This window comes from Diorhabda sublineata, chromosome 8 (genome assembly GCF_026230105.1).
Source record: "Diorhabda sublineata isolate icDioSubl1.1 chromosome 8, icDioSubl1.1, whole genome shotgun sequence".
Lineage (NCBI taxonomy): Eukaryota > Metazoa > Arthropoda > Insecta > Coleoptera > Chrysomelidae > Diorhabda > Diorhabda sublineata.
Genome location: NC_079481.1, coordinates 13,968,124 through 13,994,117, shown reverse-complemented (window position 1 = coordinate 13,994,117; position 25,994 = coordinate 13,968,124). Strand labels below are relative to the sequence as shown.

The 25,994-nt window shown below is 31.7% G+C and overlaps 2 protein-coding genes across 2 annotated transcripts in view; one reads left to right on the top strand and one right to left on the bottom strand.

Moving 5' to 3' along the window:
- Positions 1-25,994, bottom strand: part of LOC130448455 (general transcription factor IIH subunit 3) — a 120,970-nt gene that overhangs the window by 77,090 nt on the left and 17,886 nt on the right. The window lies entirely within an intron of this gene.
- On the top strand, positions 1,934-25,374 carry LOC130448451 (T-box transcription factor TBX6-like). Its single transcript, XM_056785843.1, has 3 exons — positions 1,934-2,223; positions 6,312-6,408; positions 23,406-25,374. Exons 1-3 carry the CDS (start codon positions 2,157-2,159, stop codon positions 24,328-24,330), a joined length of 1,089 nt encoding a protein of 362 aa, XP_056641821.1. The 5' UTR covers positions 1,934-2,156; the 3' UTR covers positions 24,331-25,374.

Genomic DNA, 25,994 nt, shown 5'->3' with positions numbered 1-25,994 from the left:
AACTTAAAAGTTTGTTTTTTTCATTTTATGTGGTTCATATAAATATAAAAAGAAGGAATGTTGTTCGTTTATTCAGATTTATGAGAATTTTCACACTACAACGTTGGTACTATTTAAATTAATCGCCCTGTTTATTAATAAGCGTTTACAAAACTTATCTAAATAAATATAATAAATGAGAAGACCGCCGAGTGATACTTTCTACAAATAGGTATAAATGTACTACAAGAGTTTGTTTTGATAATGACAATAAACAACTATTTGGCAAATAGTTTGAATAAACATTTTCAAAAATAATTCGAGTAAAATAAATTTTCTACTGAAATAAAGCGTTTATTGATTTTTAATTGGTTATTTTGTTTATTGTTTACTAATTCCTTGAATAATAATCAAACTGGAAAATGTTTTTAGTTGTATTCCGTTTTAATTTATTTACAAGTAATATCAAAATATTTTCTATGTAGGTATAATAATGATATAAAATGTATGTTATAAATGATACATTGAATGAAAAACGCAATTTTATCATGGTGTGAATATCTAACTAGTTTTTAAAATGACTAGTGGAACTTTGCCTATATCCAAACAAATCAAAGTTTAAAGATCTTGCTAGACACTTAGATCTTCCTAGAAAATAATTCCTAGCATCTCTTTCAAGATATAAAAGATGTTGACCACCAATCCAAGAAGAATTGGATGATCTTGATAGAGAATTTGGTGTTTATAGAGAAAAACCACTTGCTTATTTTTTACGACAGAAATGTAAAATACCAACCAATCAAAGTTGAGAGATCTTATCAGAGATGGATGGTCTTGATAAAGATTTACGTATTTATAGAGAAAAACCGTCTGTTTTATAATACAACTGATATCAATAATGAATTGCTTAAGTTAAAAACGATTTCAACGCGGTAAATTCCAATGGGAAGTTTTTGAACTGTTTTTTATCATATCGAATTAGATAATTTAACAATTTTTTCTCATCATGATAAGAGATAATCCTTCTTGCTACTACATGAAAATAATAAAAGCGGTAAACTTCTTGAAATAGAGAAAAACTTGAGTTTAGCTGTTTTTTTGTTTTGAAACGTAAATATTTGATGGAACATTTATTTTTGTGGAGTTTCTCTAATATCTATAACTTTTCGTACATTGAAGTCCATCAGAGCATTACTTTTATGTTTATAAATGTTCTTGATTTTAGGTCTCTTCTGTTTCAAAATTAATTTTTTTTAATAATTTTTAAAATGTAGATAAAAATTTAAGTTTCGACCAAATTTAAGTCTTTATCAAAATAATATATTGACACTGACAATTTGCGTTTTTATATTTATCATCATGAATACCACAATAAGAATAAAATCAAAATAGAACTTTGTTCTAATAAGAAAAATTAATTTTTCTTTACATTTCAAATATGTAACAGTAATTAATTAAGTTATTTATAGTTTTATTAGAATTAGAACTATAAATTTTACTTAAATTATTTAGGTCTTTCTTATCATTTATAGCTTTTTTGTTCTTATGAATGTGAACCATTTCTAAAAATTCTTTTTTTCGTGACGTAGATTCCGTTTCAAGAAATTTTGAATCTTTATAATTAAATTCTACATAGTGCAGACATCTCAGTATTTAGAAAATAGACTAAGAGGTCATCAATACCATAAAAAAATTAGAACTGCATTAACCAACCATGAAATATCAAAAAAACACAAATTTAATTATAAAGATGCAAAAATTCTTGAAACAGAATCTAATACACGAAAAAGAAAATATTTTGCTACAGGGTAACGTCTGATTTAATTGGCCAAAATTTTTTATTTTTCTATGATTCTTACAGAATTAAAAATAGACATTTTTTGGTTCTATGTATGAGTACAGGCCTGTATTTCGTCAAATCGCTTAACCAAACAAAGGTTCGTCAACAAATTGCGAGTGAGAACCAATCGGCATTACCGGTACCAGGTCGACCAATAAGAATAAGGGCTTAGTACTTGTTAGGGGTTTGGCTAAGGTTTTCCAAATTTATGGTCAAAATTTAGAATTGGCATTAGTTATAATAGTTGTTGCCTCGTAAGCAGATAAAAGTATTCACAAAAAGTTGTGTTTTTAAGTGTGAATAAAGACTTCTAAAAACTGTTTGTTTATTTCGTTTAATGGTGAAATATTTATCAACGATGTTGCATTCGCAAGTTAATCGTCACTATAATATGCATTATGAAGGTAACTATCAATTTTTATTTATTTTTATCATTATTAAATAATATATTTATAGAAAAAAAAATCAAAATTTTGATATTTATAATATATTATTGTAATTACTCATTTCGCGGTTACCGGTTTGTGTTTGAGCATAAAAAACGACAAATTAATCTTTTTTTTTTTCAAATTATTTATATTTGCGGCGAATTTATGTGAAAAAAATTAAATAGTAAACAAAATTTATAAGTATTTCTCATAGCTTTATGATTTTGATGCAAAAAAATCGACATATAAGTTAAATTGATGGTAATATTCACATCAATTAGATTCGTTGCATCCGAGACGTTATAACATAAATAAATGCATAATATATTAAATGTATCACAATCAACAGATTCATAAATTTTTTATCTGATGCACCCTAAATGGCAAATTGGACATATTGGAATATCATCTTTCAAGTTCCAGTCGTATTTGTCTACATTTCTAAATCCTACTTTCTTTGAAATAAACACTATTCATTCAAATCCTACAAAATATACAGTATACAGGGTGTACTCTAAACCAAGCTGTATTCTTCTAGGAAGTATAGAGTCTCAAATTTGGGTCCAAAATTTAAGAAAAAATGAATTTCTTTGCAATACCAAATTTTGCACAGTATGAAAATATTTATCTCTTAGTTAATATAGAAAATTTTATTTCCATACCATGGATAATTTGATCTAAAAGGTTTTTCACTTTAACAATTTTTCATAAAGCTTTTGTACTGAAGTAACCAAAGACATGTTTTCAATTATATCATTTAAACAGCTAACAAAAAGACTGAAGACTTGACTATTAATTTATACATCAAATTTCACAATTTGGAATTCAGTCCTTTCAGTAATTGAATTGTGATATATTTTTTAAAATGTGCGGATGACATTTTATGCGTGAAGTAAGCTCTTCATCTCGCATACTCTTTTGATTTCTTTCTTGATTAACACTAAGTAAAAAAGTTTTTTCTCGAGCTTGTCTTTTTAGGCCAGGGCACATACGAAAAAAAAAAGGCTTTTGGTGACAAAATTAATAGTAGAAAAAATAACGCCATCGTGTTCTAGGGGTTAAATAAAAGTTATGTGCATAAAATTTAACATTTTTTGTCTTTACGTTATTTTTTAAAACAATAAAAACACCAAAAAATCGGTACAAATTTTGTTTTTTGCGTTTTGCGCTGAATCTATGTAAGACTTTATTTGTTACTTTTTAATTCAGTTAAGGTTAATAAATAAGTCTTACAAAAAATTTCAAAATTCATAGAGTGGAAAATTCTGGGAAATGATTAATTTTAGCAAAAAACTAATGTGACAGCTAATTTTAGCTTTACGAGTTAGCCCAGTTACAAAAAAAAAGATTAAAATCGGCCCAATAGTTACTGAGATAATTAATATTTTTCAGCGCTCCGCAGATTTGAAGTCTGCCGGAGCATTTTTGAGCGCGCCGTGCTTGCTTCTTTTCATTATCCCCACTCGTCCGCTGTCGCGGCTTCGCGGAGCAGCATAGTGTCACTCATACTGCTACCAAATGCACATTTCCAATCATAAATTATTGAAACTTTTATTGATAAAAATTTCCAACTTCTCCTACAAAATGATGCAAAAAAACATTCGTTATTATTGAAAAACAAAGCCACAGTGAATTAAAAAAAAATGTCCAACTTCGCCCCAAATTAAACTGCCAGCTTTCCGAATATGACATAACATTACGATTTTTCTGTATAAAATGTTTAAAAAACAAGAAATTGTTTATAAATTTTTTTACACCTTTTTTGAACACTTTTTTGAGGTAAAAAAATTCGAACAACTGAGATAAGGAATTTTTAGTTGAACTCTTCTTCTTTCCAACGCGACTTTCCAAATGATGATAGAACCCTCCGGCGAGCAAGAGTGGCCCTTTGAAAAAAAGGGCCTCCTATTGTTTAATTGCCATTTTACAAAAACTATTTTTAGCCTATCTTTAGAGCATTGATTAAGTACATAGAGATCTCGGTTTTCAGTGAATAAGAAACCTTTATATTTAAAATTAAACAAATTATAAACAATTTGACAAATTTAATTTATAAAAGCTTCTTTTGAAGATTTTTAAATACTCTACAATATTGCCTATAGAAACAAAGACGAATCTTGCATTTCAGCACAAAACGCAAAAATCAAAATTTGTACCGATTTTTTGGTGTTTTTATTGTTTAAAAAAATAATTTTAAGACAAAAAATGTTAAATTTTATGCTCATAACTTTTATTTAACCCCTAGGTAACGATGACGTTGTTGTTTTTCTACTATTAATTTTGTCACGTAATTTCGAAAATGTCCCAGCCTATTTAACATTAGAAAATGTTTCTCATTGAAGAACTTCGTAATTAGAAAATCTCCTCCAATATTCTTCTACGATTTGTCTATAGTTTCCTTCACAAAAAAATAACACCAATAACATATCCACTTGTTTATGGCCAACACTTTTTTGTAACATTGTTGAAAAAATATCTTTGGTTATTTGCCTTTCACTTGAAAATGAAAAAGTTTTATAAAAAATTCCGAGAATAAAAAAAATTCATAATTAAATTATCCATGATATGAAAATGAAATTTTTCAAATCAACTGACAGATCAATAAATTCTGTAAAACTTTAAGGTTTCGTCACTTCTAATTATTCCCCCAAAATGGTTTGGAATTTTTCTGTTGGAGGGTATACAAGCAAATTGCCCCCAATCGTCATATTTTGAGCTCCCACATACGCCTTTGCTTTAGGTTAGTTCTTATGCGGGTAAACCCTTTATATTATATTGTTAGGCATAAGAATACATGTTTCTTTTGTACAATTTTACCACTACAATTTTAAAAAGCTGTTTACAATATTGTGTAGATTTATTTACTGTAATTTATACTATTTTTGGCATTTTTAGTGAGATTAGGTTAGGCTAGGTATTTTTAGTGAGGTTATGTTGTCTATTCTAGTAATAAGAATGTTCTTGTGAAAAATAGAGGGTGACTATGTCCTGAAGTCAGTTTAGGAGGTTAGTGCATGTTCAACTAGAATTAGATAAAATTTAAGCCCTAAATTTGGGTTGCATATGTTAAAAAATTGACGTGCCCACTATTTCCATTTCGCAATCTATTAGGTTATAAACTAATGACAAAATTTATCTCGTATTTATAGATTAATACCTGTCGAGCCTATTTTTTTGGTTGATTTTTTTTGAATTACTATATTTATTGTCAAGTATAATTTAAAAATTTGCTTCAATGGACAACGATCACAGAAATTGGGTTGAACGCAAAAAGTCTGGACTGCGAGCAGATGCTTCAGTTAACGACGATGTTGAGTGTAAACGACCTTGGAATACAATCACGTAACTGGGCTAAGCCCCCTAGTTTCTTCGAATTTCTAGGAATGAGATGAGGTTTTCAATTTTTACCAGTTTTCCTGTGAAACAGAACGCTTCTAGTTTGGTCTTCCAGATTATTTGCTGTTTCGTTTCTCTTTGCTTTGGTACCCAAATTAGACAAACATTATTTTCGTTGCCTAGTTCATTAGTAGACATTCTTTGATTAACGTCGACTTCTTTATTATAATCGATTATGATTCGATTTGGATAGGGTAGTTCCTATCCAAATCGAATTGTGTACACCATTCAATGCCTATAACTTGGTAAGTGTTGGGTATCTATTGATTCGGGCATTTTTACTCTTGTATTTTTGTCATATTTTCAATATTAATGTCCCGAGTGCATGTTAAATTGTCGATAATTTAATTTATTTGACAATTTATGAGACAATTTGACATGCACGAGAGGGAATTTTGGCAGACTATTTCCTGAGAAAAATTTAACTTAAAATAAACAATAATTGTTCCTTTTCTTAAAATATAAAATTAAAACCAAATGATGTTTATTAATCCTAGACGAAAATTTGGCACTAGTGCAAATTATTGATAATTTGAACTAGTGCAGTATTATCGCTGAAATTTGATCGTTGCTAGGTAAACATAAAATATTACAGCTTTTTGGTTGGCTTAAATTTTTCGAAGGAAATAGTCATTATAATTATTATATCCTATTGTATATTTTTCTAGATACCGTGTCAAATTACAACGTTACTTTGAAAAATAAAGATTTATGGAAAACTTTTCACGCCGAGGGCACAGAAATGATAATAACAAAGTCTGGACGGTAAGTACATAAAAGTTCAATACTTTTTTCAAATATATTCGAACTAAGACTCCATATGGGATGTGGATACATGGAAAATAAAATAAAAATTTATTTGAAATAAAAAGTGCTCCAGAGCGGTCCTATGGACATCTAATTTTGCATCATTGTTCCTCGTTGCACTTAATTTCTTCTCCATATCTTTTGTAAATTGTCTGGTTTCCTTTTTAATCAGAGTTTTGAAATATCTGTCCCAGTTCCTCATTTTTATTAGTTCCCCATTGATTTCATCTGTTCCTGTAACTTTATCTTTTAACTTTTCTCTGGCTTCATTTCTCCGTTGTTCCTCTTTGCGCTTCATTTCATTTCTTCACCACATATTTTGTAAATTGTCTGGTTTCCTTCTTAATCAGAGTTTTGAAATATCTGTCCCAGTTCCTCGTTTTTATTAGTTCTCCATCGATTTCATCTGTTCCTGTGACTTTATCTTTCACCTTTTCTATAGCTTCATTTCTTCGTTGTCCCTCTTTGCGCTTCATTTCTTCTCAATATATTTTGTAAATTGTCTGGTTTCCTTTTTATTCAGAGTTTTGGAATATCTGTCCCAGTTCCTCGTTTCTATTAGTTCTCCATCGATTTCATCTGTTCCTGTGACTTTATCTTTCACCTTTTCTATAGCTTCATTTCTTCGTTGTCCCTCTTTGCGCTTCATTTCTTCTCAATATATTTTTTAAATTGTCTGGTTTCCTTTTTAATCAGAGTTTTGGAATATCTGTCCCAGTTCCTTGTTTCTATCAGTTCTCCATCGATTTTCTATAGCTTCATTTCTTCGTTGTCCCTCATTGCGCTTCATTTCTTCTCAATATATTTTGTAAATTGTCTGGTTTCCTTTTTAATCAGAGTTTTGGAATATCTGTCCCAGTTCCTCGTTTCTATCAGTTCTCCATCGATTTTCTATAGCTTCATTTCTTCGTTGTCCCTCTTTGCGCTTCATTTCTTCTCAATATATTTTGTAAATTGTCTGGTTTCCTTTTTAATCAGAGTTTTGGAATATCTGTCCCAGTTCCTCGTTTTTATTAGTTCTCCATCGATTTCATCTGTTCCTGTGACTTTATCTTTTACCTTTTCTATAGCTTCATTTCTTCGTTGTCCCTCTTTGTGCTTCATTTCTTCTCCATATATTTTGTTAATTGTCTGGTTTCCTTTTTAATCAGAGTTTTGAAATATCTGTCCCAGTTCCTCATTTTTATTAGTTCTCCATTGATTTCATATGTTCCTGTAACTTTCTCTTTTAACTTTTCTCTGGCTTCATTTCTTCGTTGTTCCTCTTTGCTCTTCATTTCTTCTCCATATCTTTTGTAAATTGTCTGGTTTTCTTTTTAATCATAGTTTTGAAATATCTTCTCCAGATGTCACTTTATTTTTGGTTCATTATTTGATCTTATTTCATTTCTTATACTTGTAAACCTTTTTTTGTTGTTCTGCTCTATTTCTTCCATTTTCTTCTGCTCTTTCTTCTTGTATTTATTTATCGTTTCCAGTTTCCTTATCTTTATTGATTCATTTCTTTATCCTATGTGTATTACTCAGCATCTGATTTCATCTATCGATGTCTGTATTGTTTTTATGTTTACTCATTCTTTCACATCCGTCAAACCAATCGTTATTTCTAGTATTCTTTTGCTTTTTGGCCCATAAATTTCTTTATAGTTTCTCGATTTTTTGATATATTTAGCATATTTAATATTATTTCGAATTTGTAAGTAGCTACTAATAGATAAACAGGAAAATTATTTTAAACATATCTTTCATCTATTACCAATTTCGATGAACATATACCTACTTTACATTTCCCTTCTTACTACTACCAACCAAAAAAAAACATATGTGTCGTGTGAGCTCTACATTTGAGTGCAAAATATCAATGTAATATAAACAGTTCTAAACAAAACAATCCACTTCCTGTTTATTTAGTGTTGATTTTAGTCCTACCACAACACATAAGATTTAAACAATCGTGACCGAGAAATAACACGTGTAGATGGGATGATGAGATATGTATTTAACACATAAAACTACAGGCGGTAGCAAATTATCCACAGGGCGTTAAATAAAAATGCCATGTCATGAAACACTTGATTTTAATTTATCTGTATATTCATTAAGTGTGTTTTCCCTTACATTCTTTTTAATCTCACAAAAACCTCAACGACTTTTAATATTTACATCTTTTTCTGTACATCATCAGGTTAATTTATTTATATAAATCACTCGTATGGGGAAGAATTATAATAAAATACATGACAACATCAAAAAAGGCCATTAAATGCAAATTAGAATTTTAATTTTAAATAAAACAACAGAGAATAATAAACAAGTATTTTAGAATTGACATAACTGACAAACATCAAAAACGAAAAAACCCCAGATAGTGACAATCTAGAGCCAGGATAACAAAAGGTATCAGGCTTATTATGGAAGAAAGAAGAAGTATATTCCAAAACATACTTCTTATCATATTACAAAAAAGAATACACTCAAACATTCATTTGGTGCCACGTTTAAAGGTCTAGTATATTTAGGGGTGTTAGTAAATTATGTCAAACAGCAGGTAAACGTTTTGATGTGGTTAGAAAAAATTGAGATACCATATTTAAATATGTAAACTCGGTCAGATTTTAGGACAGTTTCCTCTAGTTGATATTAGTGAAACTGCCACTATTCACCGACTGTTTTGAGCTATTTCTCATCTTCTCTTTGTTCTCATCTCCTTCAAGCTTGAAAAACGAGAGCTACTAATCCACTCTACCAACTTCAAGGTCTTCCAGCTTCCAAGAGTGGAATGAACCCTTACCTAACCAGCTCTTCATAAGCATTTGACATGAATTGATCTGCTGCAAATGTTTTTTTTTGGTGCTAGTTTCACCAGCTTTGAAGGTATTACTAAAGCAATACACCACCTCCATGGAGTCAGCAGTACTAAAATAATGTAGTAACTGAAGAAACAATATTGCATATACCCCAAAAGTGTTCAGAGCTCCAACGATGATTACGATTTATTTTTATGCTTTTAAATACATCATTTGAGTACAACTTTATCCTTTAATTTCAACTAGCTTCTCCCTCTATATTATTGGAATATATATGCGTCCAACTAATCCTGTCTGGACAAAAAATATCACCATAATAAGGGGAGCAATTTGTCCTGGAATAGTTACGTAGCCGAATTAGCTAAGGCAATTTGGATCCCTCTTAAGATATACTCGAAAACATCTTAGAATCCTTTAAAAGTCCTAGATTCTTGTATCTTTGGAGTATTGTTTGCACATATAGAGCTCGCCTCTCAAGCATAACCTGAGGATGCTCGACTCAATACAGAAACCAAAAACTTGGACAGCTTAGAGCATAAAAGACTGACTTAGTATTACCGATACTACTCTCGAGCTGTCCAATATAATCCTGCCTAAGGCAGTATCTGCAAGACCTACTCAACAGGCAGAAAAATCCCTCACTTTTTTTCTCTATAGTAGAGATAATTATATCTTGATTGATTATTAATTGAAAAAGCTGACTACGAGGCAAATTCACAAAAATCTTGTGAATACATTAAGAGAAACATAGTGAAAAGGATCAGAATAATGCAATTAGTCATATATCCACATTTGCAGCCACTGCAAAAGCTGAAGCAGTCTTTAAATTAACTATCCCAACCTATTCTCCATGTGTTATCCTTTGATTTGATGACTTCTTCATTTCAGGAAACAAAATTTTATTTTGCAAAAAACAAATTTCATGTATGATTATTATGAGTTCTGTTCAAAACGTACAATTTTGTTCTAAACTGTTCCGTTTCTATTTCTATGAGCAGCAGCACTGCGATCGCAACTCAGAGCATAAATAATAGTTACTCTGCTCAAACAAAAGAAATATACGCGATTTTCAGATCGCTGCTGCAGACATGTACCTTGTAGTACTTCTTAATTACGTCAGCCTTAATTGAAAATCCGCCGCTTGTGAAATCAGATCTATGATTCATTTCCTAAATACAAAGAAAGTTGAATCGATTGAACTTTATCGCCAAATCTGCGATGTTTACGGAGCAATTCAATGATTAGAAAATGGATCTGATAGTCCAATGAAGGACGTGATCAATTGCATGAAGATGATGACTAGTTCTCGCAATTGAAGAGAAGCTTAATCAAAACCTTTTACAATGAGTGCTTTTGCTATTGAATTCCGCAAATATCACAATCATGTTACTGAAAAACTGATGTTCACTCCTACAGAAATTGAGCAACGATCTGTTTGATCATCCTCCATACAACCCGGTCGTAGCAATTTTCATCTCTTCTACACCTAAAATCTCACTCACTCTCACTCAATGACGAGGTGAAAGAATATGCTACCTTATGATTGAAAACACTAGTGGTATAACCCCGCCATGAAGGAAGCATACAAAAACTTGTGCAACGCTTTGACAAGTGTCTACGAAGCTATGTAGACAAATAGCTGGTTTCAGATATATAGGTGCTTCACGCAGGTCTTTTAGGCCTATAGCATGAAAGTGATTCCCTTCCATATTTTTCTTTCTTATTTCTATATCTATCTTCTCTTCTTTTGCTTTGTTAAGAATCCACGTTTCGCCTCCGTAGCTTACTGTTGGTTTTATTATTGTTTTGTATAGATGTAGCTTCACCTTTCTGAAGATTTTTTGGGATCTCGACGTCATTCTTACTTCCAGATTTTCTCCCTCGTCACCGTCGTGGTTGAGTTCATTGCCTTTTCGTCGTTCAGTTGTATTGACAAACTTCTCATTGTTCTTTTCATTTGTGGTGTTGTCATTATGAACTTCGTTGACTCGTCGATTCACTATCTCTGTTTGAGTGTTATTTTCGTAAGACTTATATGCTTTTTTGGAATACAAAGATCGTTCATATTGCTATACAAATGGTTTTTTGTTATATAATAAAATAGAAATTCCTTTGTGTATATACCTTAGATGTATTCAAATTCCTATGAAATATTCCGAAAAAAACCACTTGGAATTTACCGACAAGTTCATAATTTGAATTTATTCATATTATGTTTTTTTTTTCATTTCACTGTACTTTCGTTTCTCTATCTCTCATAACTTTTTGAAATGTCTCAGAAATACACTCATAAGGTCATAAATCAAAATCTATTATGATTGGTTTCAAAGTTTACTGGAAAAATCATAAAACTCCATTGATTTTCAAGACGTTTATTTACCGATTGTCGCCTGTTTTGCAAGGCGCCACACTGCTTTAGATAAACAATAAAATTGAAAACGGCCTTTTAGGGCTTAAGAGTACCCTCAACAAATTCTTTAAGTGGTCTGTAAAACAAGAGAGTTATAATGGCCCTCCCGTGATGTTTTTATAATATTAAATACTGCAGTAGTAGATATGTTTACTGAAAAATTAATATAATACAATAAATATCCTTAAATATTTTTATAGTTTTGAATTGAAAGGAATTTCATTTATATTTAATTCGAAATTTACTTTGTTGTTTATCGAAAATTTATTGATGGTTTCTTTTATCAATAATGTGGAATTCCGATATTCATTTTGTTGATTAAATAATCATACAAAAAAGAATCCTTAATAGCGTGTCTGTCCCAGCGTCCTCAAGATTCCCGAGGGGACAGACAAATGTCCCGCTTTAGAAGTTTGATTCACATTTTGATATAAATACATTGATTTATTATTTATAGTTAAAATCATTTTATCAATAAGATTAATCAACATCAAAGTAAAATCAAAGTTAGAAAAGCAATTTATTCCTCTGGTAATTGTAAGTAGTTTTGTATATTATCTCTAAGTAAGTTTTTTATTTGTAAGCTTCATTTTTTTTACTAATATCACTTGTTTTTAGGTTTCCAAATATTCTTGATTTTAGGTCTATTCTGTATCAAAATTTGTTTTTTAAAAGAAAGATAAAAATTGACATTTCTTTTAAAAAATTATCAAAAAAACTAATTTTGAAACAGAAGAGATCTAAAATTAAGAATATTTAGAAACAAACATATCAAAAGGTCTAAGAAATAAGAAATTAATCACTTGTTTTTTATATATATAACTAAATATTTATTGTTATATTCTGTATGAGAATGATTACAAATCCTGCTTTACAATATAAAGTATTTTTCGAATGTTTTAAAATTATGGTTACCTTAGTTTCAACCCAATTTTCAACAAGCTCTTTGAGACCTTGTTAAAACGATTCTTTGGGCTTAGATGCAAAAAATTGTCGTGCTGCATTATCAAAATTTCTTTTGGGTCTAAATTTTTTCCCTCATGGATCTGAATAAATAGTAATCTAACAGTGCAAGGTCCGGATTAAATGTTGGATGTGGTATGATTCCAGTACCATCAAGCTCTTCCTTATTCCTTGATGTTTCGCAGTTATTAGAACATCCTCTTTCGATTAACTAAACCTGGATGTTCACTATATACCTCGACATTGATGACTAAACCTTCATAATTTCACCCAATACACAAGATTTTCGGCTCAAATCGACCTCTCTCTGCGACGGGCTCTGGTAGTTGTCCTTTGTCTTACGACTAATTTACCTTGTTAGGATTCATTTGAATCTATTTTTCATCTTAGATCAAAGGACTACTCGACGTTTCTCTCTCGATTAATTCACCAACTTTTACAGATCTTACCTAATGATTTCAAACGTCGATATTTGGTATCTTGAAAAGAACCAAGGGAGTTCTATAATCACTGAATTGTGGTACTACTGCTTCTCTTGTAATCTCAAAATCCCTGGTAGGTGAAGGATCTCTAATATTAAAATGATTAAACCGTTTGCTAATAACTGTGTCTTCCTCTTCAACTTCTTGCTGCCAAGTCTGCTTTGAAATTTTGTTTCCGATGTATGATTGTACTCTTTACACAATGAGAGATTAGTCTAAAAAGTTAGGACCAGTTTAAATTGAGGTATAAAACTTTTCACATATGGAAACCGATATTACTTATAAAACGCCATCAGTAATATAAAATTTATTTGATTTAGTTTATTTCCTATTTTTGTATGGTCACTGAACCTATTTTAACTATTATAGCTATTTGGATCGATTTTATTTGTATGCTTCAACATTGCACGGATCCTTTACTATAGGAAGGTTGATATTGAAAACAAAAATAAAATAATAAAAACGAACAAAAATTTTCTAATGAAAGAAGCAACTTGGTACATGATAAGAAATTTGGAAGTTAGGCAAGTCAATTCAAATTGTAAATGGCCTCAATCAGGTATCGTAATGATCAAGAAAATAAGTAGATTCTCTAAGGATCACTATAAAATTAGGACACTAACATGGGATATAGATAAAGCGTAACTAGTATGATGGAAAACTTTTTCTTTGTACACGAACGTGTTGGAACAAACCTATTGTTGTCAGTATCTATTGCAAACCACCTAATTTATAAATAGTTAGCCCAAGGTTGATCATTCTTAAAATTAAAGTTAAGAGCTCTAGATGGATCTCTAAGCTTAAGTAGATTTCAAGTTGGCGTTTATTATTCCAATAAATGTTGTGTATAACAAAATAACATTTTAATTAGGAATATTATTATGCAATATTCCATTTAAATGAGCTTAAGGAAACCTGCAAAAGCCTTCATAGAGATGGTAGTGAATCTAAGAGTCAACGAAGATAATAAAATTCATGATAATGACAACACCACAAAGGAAAAGAACAATGAGACGTATGTCATTACAACTGAACGAAGAAAAGGCAATGAGCTTAGAGGAAGTTCAAAGTTATGTATATCTTGGTGTGGTTATCAAGGACGGCGGTGACGAGGGAAAAAATCTGGAAAGGAAAATACTTAGAAGGATACTAGGCGGTGAAAAGGGGGGAGATTTATGGCCAAGGAGAACAAATAATGAAATAAGGAATCTATTTAGAGAAGCCGAACTAAGCAAAATGATGGACATAGAGGAGAAAGGAGAAAAAAGGAAGACCAAAGAGAAGATGGCACGCAGAGGTGATTGAAGACCTAAGACAGAGAGAAATTCAGGAGAAAATGAGAGCAAAAAATAGGAATGAAAGGGAATCACTTCCAAGCTATAACAAGCTATATTCTCCTAACAAAATTACAACCAACGCATTCCCAAATTTATTTTTCTCTCATAAAAGTTCTCAAAATTCTATTTTCTGTCATAATGCATCTTGAATATATACCAGTTTGAAAAATATTATAAACCAAAATATGAATTTGAAAGTTTAATAGTTCTGTTGTAGCAGTATGAACTACCTTCAAATAATGTGCCAGTATTTTATGAAGGGTGATTTATAAGTAGACCCGGCCATCGTTGTTACTGGATTGGTAGTCCGAGAAATAAATGGTCGAAGAACTTGTTGGCATTGTTGTTCAATTCCTCTACGTCTGTTTGCTATAAATCTACGTGTTTCTCTTTGTTCTAATTGTCTCTGTTGATTTTTTTCTGTTTTTTCTGTTTTGATTCAAATTTGTAAAAAATGTTAAGTACAATAAGTACAGGTACGATAATGGCCGTTGTTAGCGGGAGCTCACAACACGTATTTATTTATATGGAGAGTGAAAACTTTTTCAGTTATTAATAAATACTTATTGCACTGGAACTGTATGATAAATTTACGATTAGAGTAAAATTAACATGTGACTTGCACAGAAAAATCAAAATGGAACGTATAACAGTCACTGCTACGATCGATACAATCATCAAATAAATTATCATCATCATTTGGTATTTCTCGTGCAATAATATACATATAATACTTTCGACAGTAAATCTCAAACATTATAAGTTTTACAACTTTTTGAATCGTTATATCTCAGAAACGGTGGCTCTAATAACTAATAATCGTGAAAAACTCATTTTTTGACCTTGAATAAAATTTTTCCATACATGGAAATGATGAGGATCACTCAAATTTTATTTACAATTGTATTTTAGACAATTTTACTGATTGATAGGAATTTATGTAGCTTCACTCTTATTTTTTTTCTAATTTGACCGGACTATTCTATAAAACGTACGGATTCGATTTGTCGACGATCTGAAGTTATCTAGGCGTCAAACTGACCTTCCTGCTTTTACTATGACAGATGCGTAAACCTCAACAGCAACAGCGGCGGTTTTCGACTTCTTTGTTTTGTTATTTTAATAATAATCCCAGAAAATGAAGTGCGTGGCACGTTATAATAACAATTTGACACCGCAAACGGAAGGCCCTCGTGATTACTGTGATTAACTAGAATGAATGATCACTTCCTATACATATTTCGGTATTTTCCTTTCCTCGCCTTGTTAGATACCAAACCGCTATATGAATTTCTTTACGTGCCAGAAGGAATGATTTGATTCCTCTCCGGGTACAATAATTATACTGGTTTGCAAACATTAATTTTTTTCATGTACCCCTAAACAAATGATTATAAATGTTCGTGTCTTAAACCAAAAAATTTTAGCAAAAGCATTCTGTTTGAGATGTAGGATTCTAAATATCATATAATTTAGGAGGATTGCTACTTAAGTTTCGAGATATTTATAATTGACTATGACGTCATTGTTTTTCAAATTAAATACCCAATCAATACACTTTTATATGCGTTTGAAGCAAACAGACTGACTTGAGATGATGCTTCAACACCAAAAGTCGAAGCGAGTTGATCGGAAAACTGCTGTTGGTTTAATCCATTTCTAAAGTCATCGCAAGAAAATGTTCGCGATTCGACTGCTGTTAGTTTCATCAATTTCCAAAGTCACAGAAAATCATCGCAAGAAAATGTTCGCAATTTGATCCCATTTTTGACCAAAAATGTCAATATTCATGACGGCAATGTCAAATTTGAGGTATTCGTATCAATATTGTCATATCTCAAAACGTGGCTGTCTAAAAGCCGGAATTAATGAGATGGGTTCACATTATACTGGTAGATTTTTCTGTTATATAAGAGATGAGTCTACTGAATACACTGTTCATACCACCACTACACCAGCACTCACAATTACACTGTCTGATATGAGTGTTTCGATAACCAACTTATCGTCTTCAGATACAGTTTATCTTTAGTCTCTGAAGACGATAATTGGATTATCGAAACGCGCAGTGTAACTTATGTAATTGTAAGTGCAGGGTTAATGGTAATGGGAATAGTGTGTTCATTATGAATATAACGAACGGTTCCTGAAGTTCCAACTTAGAGATAAGTTTTTAAGAGAAAATTCCGCTCGGTTAAGGATCATAATGACCTCTGCCGCATCCTCCGTGGTACTATGTATTGATTGGCTTAGCTACAGTTTTTTTTTGTAGGTGCGTAGGACTGAAATTGAAGGGCTTTTTTGGATTCAAGGTTTTTTACTAGATATGAGCTCAATTTCAATGTCAATAATGTCACTTTTTTCTTCAATCAAGTCATTTTTAACTGCCCTACATGGTGACATCAGTTTATGTTCGTCAATTAATACGCAACGTCCAATATTTTGTTTTAAATTGCATTAAAATGTTTAGAGGAATATATAAAGTTCTGATCGTCGCGAAAAGTGGACATGCCTTGATCGACACTGTCTTTTTTCATTTGTTAATGCTTGGAAATAATTCCAAAAACTTTGGGAAAGAAAAAATGTGAAAATCATGTTATGGTTAACATATTGAACAATTTTCAACAGATAGGACTAAATACGTCATTAAATATTCACTTCCTACATACAATAACATTTTTTTCCTTACAGCTTAGAAAATATGAGTGATGAATAAGAGGAATGTTTCCATCAAGATGTAAATATTTTTTGCAAGATTTTGGAAGAAAAATATGTTGACTATTGGCCTATAATAATAGCGTTTAACCAAAAAAGATCAAAAAAATTTTATAAGTAATAAAGTAAAAACAGACACAACAGAATATTTTTAATAACAATTACAAACTAAACTAGAATTAAATAACTCAATTCACCAACTTGCTTTCTAAAAACAATTCATTTAGCAAACTGAGAATTTAATAATAATTTAAAGTTACAATTGGTTACACTAATCCGACTAGAAGAATATTAAATTAAATGAACAACGTATTAGTTTACAAGCTTCTTTAAATATTCGTTCTTATCTTTTAAATAATGATATATTTATGGTTAATTATAGTCACATTAATAATAATTAAATAATAAATAATTGAAGATGATACCTTAATGGGGTTAAAGTTGAAAGAAATATGAAATACAGTCAATTTATAGTGATGATAAACTTAATTAATGAGGTTAGAGTTCATTGTAAGCAAGTAATTGATAATGATGCGCCGCTGTAATAAGGGCTGTTTTGGATCACTTAACTCCTTCCTCCACAAGTTCAGAAAATCTGGGTTTTTCTAAGTTCCTCTTCGTATTTTCAGAGTAGGTTTTTACAGTAATTTATCCAGCTGGAAACACTAAAATTTCTTCTCCATGTAGTTTTTCTACTAAGGTTTCCTTATAATGTACTTCCAGGCATTCTTCTAGAGTAGCAAATCTTGCTTGTAGATGAAGATGTCTTCTACTTCTGGGCATATTTCTGTTACTCACCATTGCGTATTTTCAAATACATAAGGATGAGGTAATATAATAGTTTGGTTCAGGATGGGTATATGGATATTTTTTACAATGTAAACGGGATTGGATTTATAATTAGTAGTATATATATCGAAAACAATACAATACTTTTTTTTATCGTTACTTGTGTACTGAAAATACTGTAATAATTTATTGGTTCCTGGAATTTAATTTATTCTATCTTTGCCATATGTTATTTGAAAAGAAAATATCAAATCGTTTAATTGGTTTGAGTTTAGAATCGAATTATGCAGAGTATTTTCTTCAGCAAAAGATATTGCGTTATCTATATTATTGATTAAATATTGAATTTTATACAGCTGGTTTATAATGTTGTTCAAAATTAAAGGTAAGTAAAATGCATGAGAAACATTGAACATATGTTAATATATTTGTTGTAATTCACTGATTATTATATTTTGATTATCCGTTAGTTTTTGTAATTGAGATTCATTGGCTTTGATTACTTATGTCAATATCGAATGTTTGTATTGTTTCTTCTTTGTTTTTAATTATTTGGAAGTATGTATTAAAACGTTCTTCGTCATCTGCGTCTAATGTGCCAAAGAGCCATTTATTTACTTTTCCTACTAATAATCCTCTTTTGGATTTGTGCTTAATTTTATGGTAAAGAAGAGTATTTTTCTGTATTGAATTTAAGAGATCGAGGGCATTGTTAAATTTTCTACTACATCAGAAAGTCAACACTGACAAATCCACACAAATCACGTTCACCACAAAAGGAGGTGCCTGTCCACAAGTGACCATTAACGATATGCCGATTCCAGTGAAAACAAAAGTCAAATACCTCGGACTACACTTGGACCAAAAGTTAACTTGGAAGAAACACACATACAAATTAAAAAACACAACTTGAGCTAAATTCAAAATATGAACTGGGTGTTCGGCAGACGATTGCAGTTAACAATGAAAAATAAGATACTTATATACAAAATTATCCTAAAACCAATATGGACATATGGCATAGAGCTATGGGATTGCAATAAAAACATCGAACACCAAGATACTGCAAACTTTTCAATCTAAAATGCTTCGCATAATAGCTAATGCTCCATGGTTTGTAAGCAACCAAACATTACACACAGACCTCGGTATTACAATAAAGTTATTTAGACATCAGCGACAAGAAACAAAAACCGCAACAAAAACAATAATTTCCAAGCTTTATACTGATTCATTGGAACAGATAAGATTGAAAAGACGCAGACCAGAAGACCTCATAGAGTGATCTGCGGAGACCCATCAGTGGATGGTGCATGCCTCAAGTCTTATAACAAGAAACCATATCATTTTTACTTATTACTTTGTATTTTTAACAGAGCAAATGCATTTCGTGAGTTGATGGATAACATTCAATGCAGGAAAATAGCTTATTTGGGACACATAATGCGTGGTAGCCGGCTTAATATCCTCCAGATTATGATGGGTGAAGTCGTAGAGGAATTGGAAGGATCAAGCCTCTTGATTGAAGAATATTAAAGAATGGACTGAGATAAGAGAATCAGGACAGTTATTTAGATTAGCTCAAGATAGAGATAATCGCCAACGTCAAGGGGACTTGATACGACACAATAAGAAAAAGAGGATGAAAATGTATTTTGAGCATTAGTTACGAACGTGGGACTTAGGGAGACGGGAAGAACTGAGTTTCGAAGTTCCTTGATTTGAATTGCAGTCGCTAATTGAAGCGTTAAGACTAGAAGAAAGATTGTTGTCATCTGGAAAAAGAAAACGTTGCAGTTTTATATGACATAATTATGACATTATCGTTTTCTTCGATGGGAGTAGGGATTTTCTCATACTTATTTAATATTGGGATATTATTTCGTTGTAAGGAGTGAAAGTCACGATCTAGTTCGATACTTTTCAACTATTGGGGGATTTTTTCGTAGATACATCGTCAAATATCTATCAGCCCGTACCTAATTAGGTATTAAGTAGTGTGCGAATGTGAGCAAAGTGAGCCTCTTCTAGAGTTCTTACAACTAACAAACAAAGCTTTGCGGTACTTTTCGCATAATACTAAATCACTCGTTTGGTAGCCGTGTGTGAAAACACCATTATCGGTCTATCAAGTGTGCTATAGAAACTACCTGTCCGGTTCTTTAATAACAAAGGCTTATGTTCATCGGGGTGGCCGATATACAGAGATGGATTAAGAAATATTTGTACTCGCTTAAAATATCCATCAGTAGGGAATCGACATATACAAACTTGCTGTACAGATTAGATCAGTTTCTTTTAAATATTTTGATGCTATATTTGAGTCAATGTTTTTTTAGAATTATTACAGAAGCTACGCTTTTTATAAGTATAGCATAATTTTCAGCGTTGATGGTTGATCAGATTTAACCTAACCTAACCTAACCTAATCAACGAACCCTACTTATTGGGCCAGTAGAATCAAGCGCAGGTTTTTTTGTGTAGTTACTACATAATCTAAACTAACCCAACCTAACCCAACCAACGAACTCTACTTATTGGGCCAGTAGAATCGAGTGCAGGTTTTTTTGTGTAGTTACTACCTAACCTAACCTAACATAACCTAACCAACGAACCCCACTTATTGAGCCAGTAAAATCGTGTGCAGGTTTTTTTTTGAGTACTTAGTACCTAACCTAGCCTAACCCAATCTAACCTAACCTAACCTCACCTAACCTAACCTAACGTAACTTAACCACTATTTTTTATGCGATATCGATATCTGCGCGAATTTTTTCCGCAAAAATCAAAAGCACGTCGTACGCTTGTGCTTCTATATTATACATCTCTGTGTATTGGTTGTGTATTCATATTTTGAAAAACAATAACGTCGTACTCAATTATAAATATTTGTTTTTATTTGTCTCTCGAAACTCAAGTAGCAACCCTCGTAGAAATATAGTCGTCTAGAAGAAGTTATTCAAATAAAAAATGAGAGACGTATATGAAATCAGAAATAAATATTTATTTGTCACAAAAAAATGTACGTGATTAAAACAAAAATTGTATGTTGTTTATTAGGGTATACCAGCCTATATGGGTATCATCAAAAGAATGCGTGCATCGAGCGCACGTAAATTAAACGTTTAAACGCACATATTATATAGGAGGGCGCATCAAGCGCACGTGAGGCGATCGCACGGTGGTTCGAGCGCACAGATTATGCAGGAGGGCGCATCTAGCGCACGTGAGGCGATCGCACGGTGGTAAATAATAGAAGAACTTAATCGGATCTAACCTAAACCAAAAATGCACTCATTCATAGAAAAAATATTTTTTTCTATTAATTTTTAATCAACATTTGCTGGAAAATCTTAGATGTTGTTGATGGTTTTTCGTTTTGAATTAATGATAATAATTATTCAAAATTTGGTATGTTTGTCCATCTTTAGGACTCACTTCGGCGGAATGTTTTCTAAATGTACCTGCGCGCTTGATGTACCAGTTTTTTGAAAATAGCTAAGTGAATAACTGTACCATATAAAGTGTTAATAATATAACAAGTACAAATACCATAAACAGTACTACTTATAATATAACGGGTAAAACAAATATTACTATTAATTTTAAATACTATGTTGACAAACATTAATAGGTAGTCCTGATTGTTAAAGTATAGTGTGATAATCGTGTGCAGTGGCTACCACTCATCTTCATTATTAATATCCATATTATTTCACACATACCTTCATAAAATGAAGGAGATTCAGGCTCTACTCATTTTGTATATCAAACCTTTATTGTTGAAAATGGGGTATTATCTTAATATATTGTCCCTTTCAGCATAATATAGTTTTTGCGGTAGTTTTTCAGTACACGATAAGTCAAGTGTATTAAACGTGTTAACGGACGCCAGAATGGTCTTTCTAACATTATTCTTAGCCTCTTTGTCTGCCCTTACCGACATACGGATCATCTTACTTATGTAATTTTATAGGCGCCCTTCTTTTCAAAACTATAGAAACATCTTTCGAGGTATTTTTCACTGGCGGTGGTTTAACAAATTATAAAGAGACATTTTTTTAAATGTGATTGTTTCATAATCGATAATCAGATTAAAAAAAATGCAGTTTGTTTCTAATACGTTCTGTTATATCTTACAATAAAATAACCATACTTCAGGCTTCAGTCCACTTTTCAAGTGCTTAGTTCTTCAAATCATACTACCATGAATCTTTATATATATATATCCAATTATAATACTCAATCTTTCCATTAGAATTTTCTCAAATAGCTTTCATCGCTTGGTAATACTGATGACCTCTATGAAGATATTTACGTGGGCTTCCACCGGTTGGGAAATCATTATGACTTCTACTACTTTCTTTGATGTAGTATTTTCCTTAAGATTTACTTAAAACCAAGAATATTCTTTGGATTGTCTCCTTAATCATTATAGATATCTCTTTTGGAATATTACATTTTTTCCATTGATCGAAGCAGTGCTGGAAATCTTCTTTGGTGACGGCCTTCAGTAACTCTGCCACATTTTTTGCTTTACCGCTTCCATCGACTCAAATCGGATCCTTTTCAAGGCAGATTTTATCTTCGGAAACAAAAAAAGTCGCACGGTGCCCAATCTGGTAAGTACGGCGAGTGTTCGAGCATTGGAGTGCGCTTACTGGCCAAATACTGCTTCACAGATAGCGCGTTCTCGCACTCTTACCAAAACCCATTCAGTCATCACGATACCGTTAATGTCGAAAAAAACGATCAATTCGTTCGTTTCAAACCGCTACTGCACAAATACTATAATAGTAACGGAAATGTGTTTTGGGACGTGCATAGACAAGATATCTAGATACCTTCCCTCTAGACGCGCAGCCACGTTATTTAATAGCCAGACCTCGAATTGGTTATATCCAAGCTAGTATAATCTGTTCAATTTGTGTTTCTTTCTCGTTGGCTGTAAAAGCATTTGCTAAATGTTCTGCGGAACCATTTGCTTTCCGTTTATTGTTTGTTTCCATCCCATTTACCATCTTGGATTTTGTTTGGAAGATTCTAGGCGATTGTTTTCTTTAATCTCTTCTTCGTATTCGATAGTAAGTATTTCTTTGATTCGTCATTTGTTTATTCATTTAAATCTCATTTATAGTCTTATTCTTGATATTCTTTCTTGTTGGATAGCATTATTAAGTCTGGTTTGGTCTTTTGGAGCACTAATTTGATGCCATCTGTGTCTTAGTTTGCATTTTTCACGTATTAGTTTTCTTTTTTTGTTTCTTATGTATCTGTTGAATGCCGTTGGTAAGGGTATTCCCTTCACTGGTGGCTAGTAAATAAAACTTTGATGATGGTGTCTTAAAGATGTTGCCCTAACTTGCTGGAATTTTAATAATGATTATATTGAGAAGTAAAAAGTTTCTTTACTCATTAATAATGGAAAATGAAAATATTTTTTTTGTTTCAGACGAATGTTTCCATCCATAGACATAAAAGTTGATGGTCTATGTCCGGATACAAAGTACCACATTCTTCTTGAAATGGAAGGAGTGTCTGGAACTCGATTCAAATACTCGACATCAGGAGGTTGGTTTCCAACTGGATCTGAAGAAGCCCACGGCCAACAGCGCTTCTATTCGCACCCTGATTCTCCAGCAAAAGGATCTTATTGGATGTCTCAAACTATTAAATTTAGCAGACTCAAACTTACTAATTCAGTATCACCACCAGCCGGACAAATTCTATTAGCTTCAATGCACAAGTATCAACCAAAAATATGGATAATTAGAGAAAATGAATTGACTGATGTTATTTGGTCAAGAAAATCAACTGTTGTTTTCCCGGAGACGCAATTTATTGCAGTAACTGCTTACCAGAACGAAAACATTACCAAACTAAAAATTGATTACAATCCTTTCGCTAAAGGTTTCAGAGAAACTGGGCAGGCGAAATGTAAAAGAAGAAAAAGTAGCGAAAAAAAGGATTCGATAGAAAACGAACTCATTGTAGTAGATGATTCACCCTCCGAAAATGAGAGATTATCACCAGCGTCTTCGCATTCTCTATCTTCAAATAATTCGCAGCAATTTGAAAATAATTCCGTAACGAGAAATAGTGACAACTCGAATTATTTCCTTCCAACTTCCACGCATTCTCCAACGGATCTAACAAGTAGCTTTGGACCAGTCCTTCCAAGTTATCGTTCAAGATTTACCGATTTCTATTATGGTAGTTCACCTTATTACATGGGATGGAATCCCAGTTTAAATCAAACCAATATACCCAGTTCCATCGATCTTAGTTTACATAATAATTATTTTCCATCGCAAGAATTACCAAAACCAGTGAAACTGACTGATTTTTCAATAAGAGCGATTATTGGATGCGAATGAGATATACTACATTTGATTACCTGATGTATATATTGTGATAATAATATTTGACAATGTCTAAGTGGAAGGTTTACATAGATTACAATTTGAAATAAAAGTATTGTTGACAATACTTTTTGTAAGACATAAACGAGTGATTCATTTACAAATGAAACTGACGAGCTTAATCCACTCGATTTTCAAATCTTCTCCAAAAATAATTTTGAAGTCTCAAATCCTTCTCAAACTCAAAGAATTCACTTTAAATGGATGTATGAGAATTGACTTTCGATTTGTTAAGGTCTATACATTATTGCATACGCTCAAACCAATTCTGGAAACATGTTTTCACTATCAAACTGATGTCTTGAATAGCTTCTTGAGATAATGAAAGGACACGTCTGTAAGATTTTTAAAATCATAAAAAATTATCCAAGGTGAACCATCACGGTTTTTTTTTATTCTTTTAAACATTTACTAAAAACAACACCAACACCAACACCAACACACACACAATTAATTCTCTGAAGCGTTTCGATAACCAAGTTATCGTCTTCAGAGACTACAATAATACTAATATCTATTTACATGACCTACTTGTTTTATACTGAAGGCCGTTTGTCCATATTTCTTTAAAACCCACTCTATAGTTTAGTAGAAGGTTGATTGATGAGAAAATTTAGTATAAAACAAGTAAGTCATGTAAATAGGTATTAGTTTCATTTCAGTCTCTGAAGAAGATAACTTGGTTATCGAAACGCGCGTCAGACAGAGTAATTGTGAGTGTTAGAGTAGTGGTAAAAATAAATAGTGTGTTCAGTATGAATTTTAACGGTTCTAGAAATTTTAACTTAATTACTTTATTGTAATCTGTGTAAATTCGTAAACTAACACTGAATTCTGATTTATTAATTCTGCTGTAAACTCAAGAAAGCAGACTAATAATGTCTTTAATATATTCAAAGTTACCATATTTTGTAAATCGTTAATGTATTATATAAATCAATTCTTTATACTTTTATAATTATATAATTTTTGGGAGGTTAATAAAAAATTAAGAAACAATTTAGTTTTTCTTAGCGTATTTTCGTTATCCGATATTTTTTTGTGTATTATTAAAGTTGTACGAGGGCAGCCCGAGACATACATAACCTCACTTTCGATCCCGGCAGTTAACTAACAAACACAGTTTCTTGAGAGACTCCATTCACTATCGACCGACTTGTGGAGCTGGAAGACCAGCTTAAGGTAATTTTTATAGGCTCTAAGAGTTGTCAGACGTCCACATGGCTTTTTCATACTTTCCTCAATCTTATAAATCGGCCAACCATGTTGTCATTCGCAAACCCGACAAAGTCTTATCTACATCAACGTCTTTACTCACTATGAATCCGATCCTGGCACGAGGACAAACTATTTTCTAAATAAACTCCATATGATTGGTTTTGATATAATTTGTACCATCCGAAAATGAATTTTAAATAATTTGTACTCCTCTAGGAATAGGATGGCATATGCTCCTAGCAGGAAAAGATTAGATTCAGCGCATGTGCGGTGAAAAATCTTGTTTCTAGCAAGAAAATATTCGATTTTTACGGAAAAAATCAAACGAATGGCTTCTTATTAATTTTGTACCATTCGAAAACTATAAATTTTTTATTTATACCTCTATCGAAACCGGAAAA

Bases quoted from the DNA above. Each gene is read 5' to 3' on its own strand.
- LOC130448451 (XM_056785843.1), top strand. From the start codon at position 2,157: ATGGTGAAATATTTATCAACGATGTTGCATTCGCAAGTTAATCGTCAC. The intron at 2,224-6,311 runs GTAACTATCAAT...ATATTTTTCTAG, and splicing joins CTATAATATGCATTATGAAG to ATACCGTGTCAAATTACAAC. The intron at 6,409-23,405 runs GTAAGTACATAA...TTTTTGTTTCAG, and splicing joins ATAATAACAAAGTCTGGACG to ACGAATGTTTCCATCCATAG.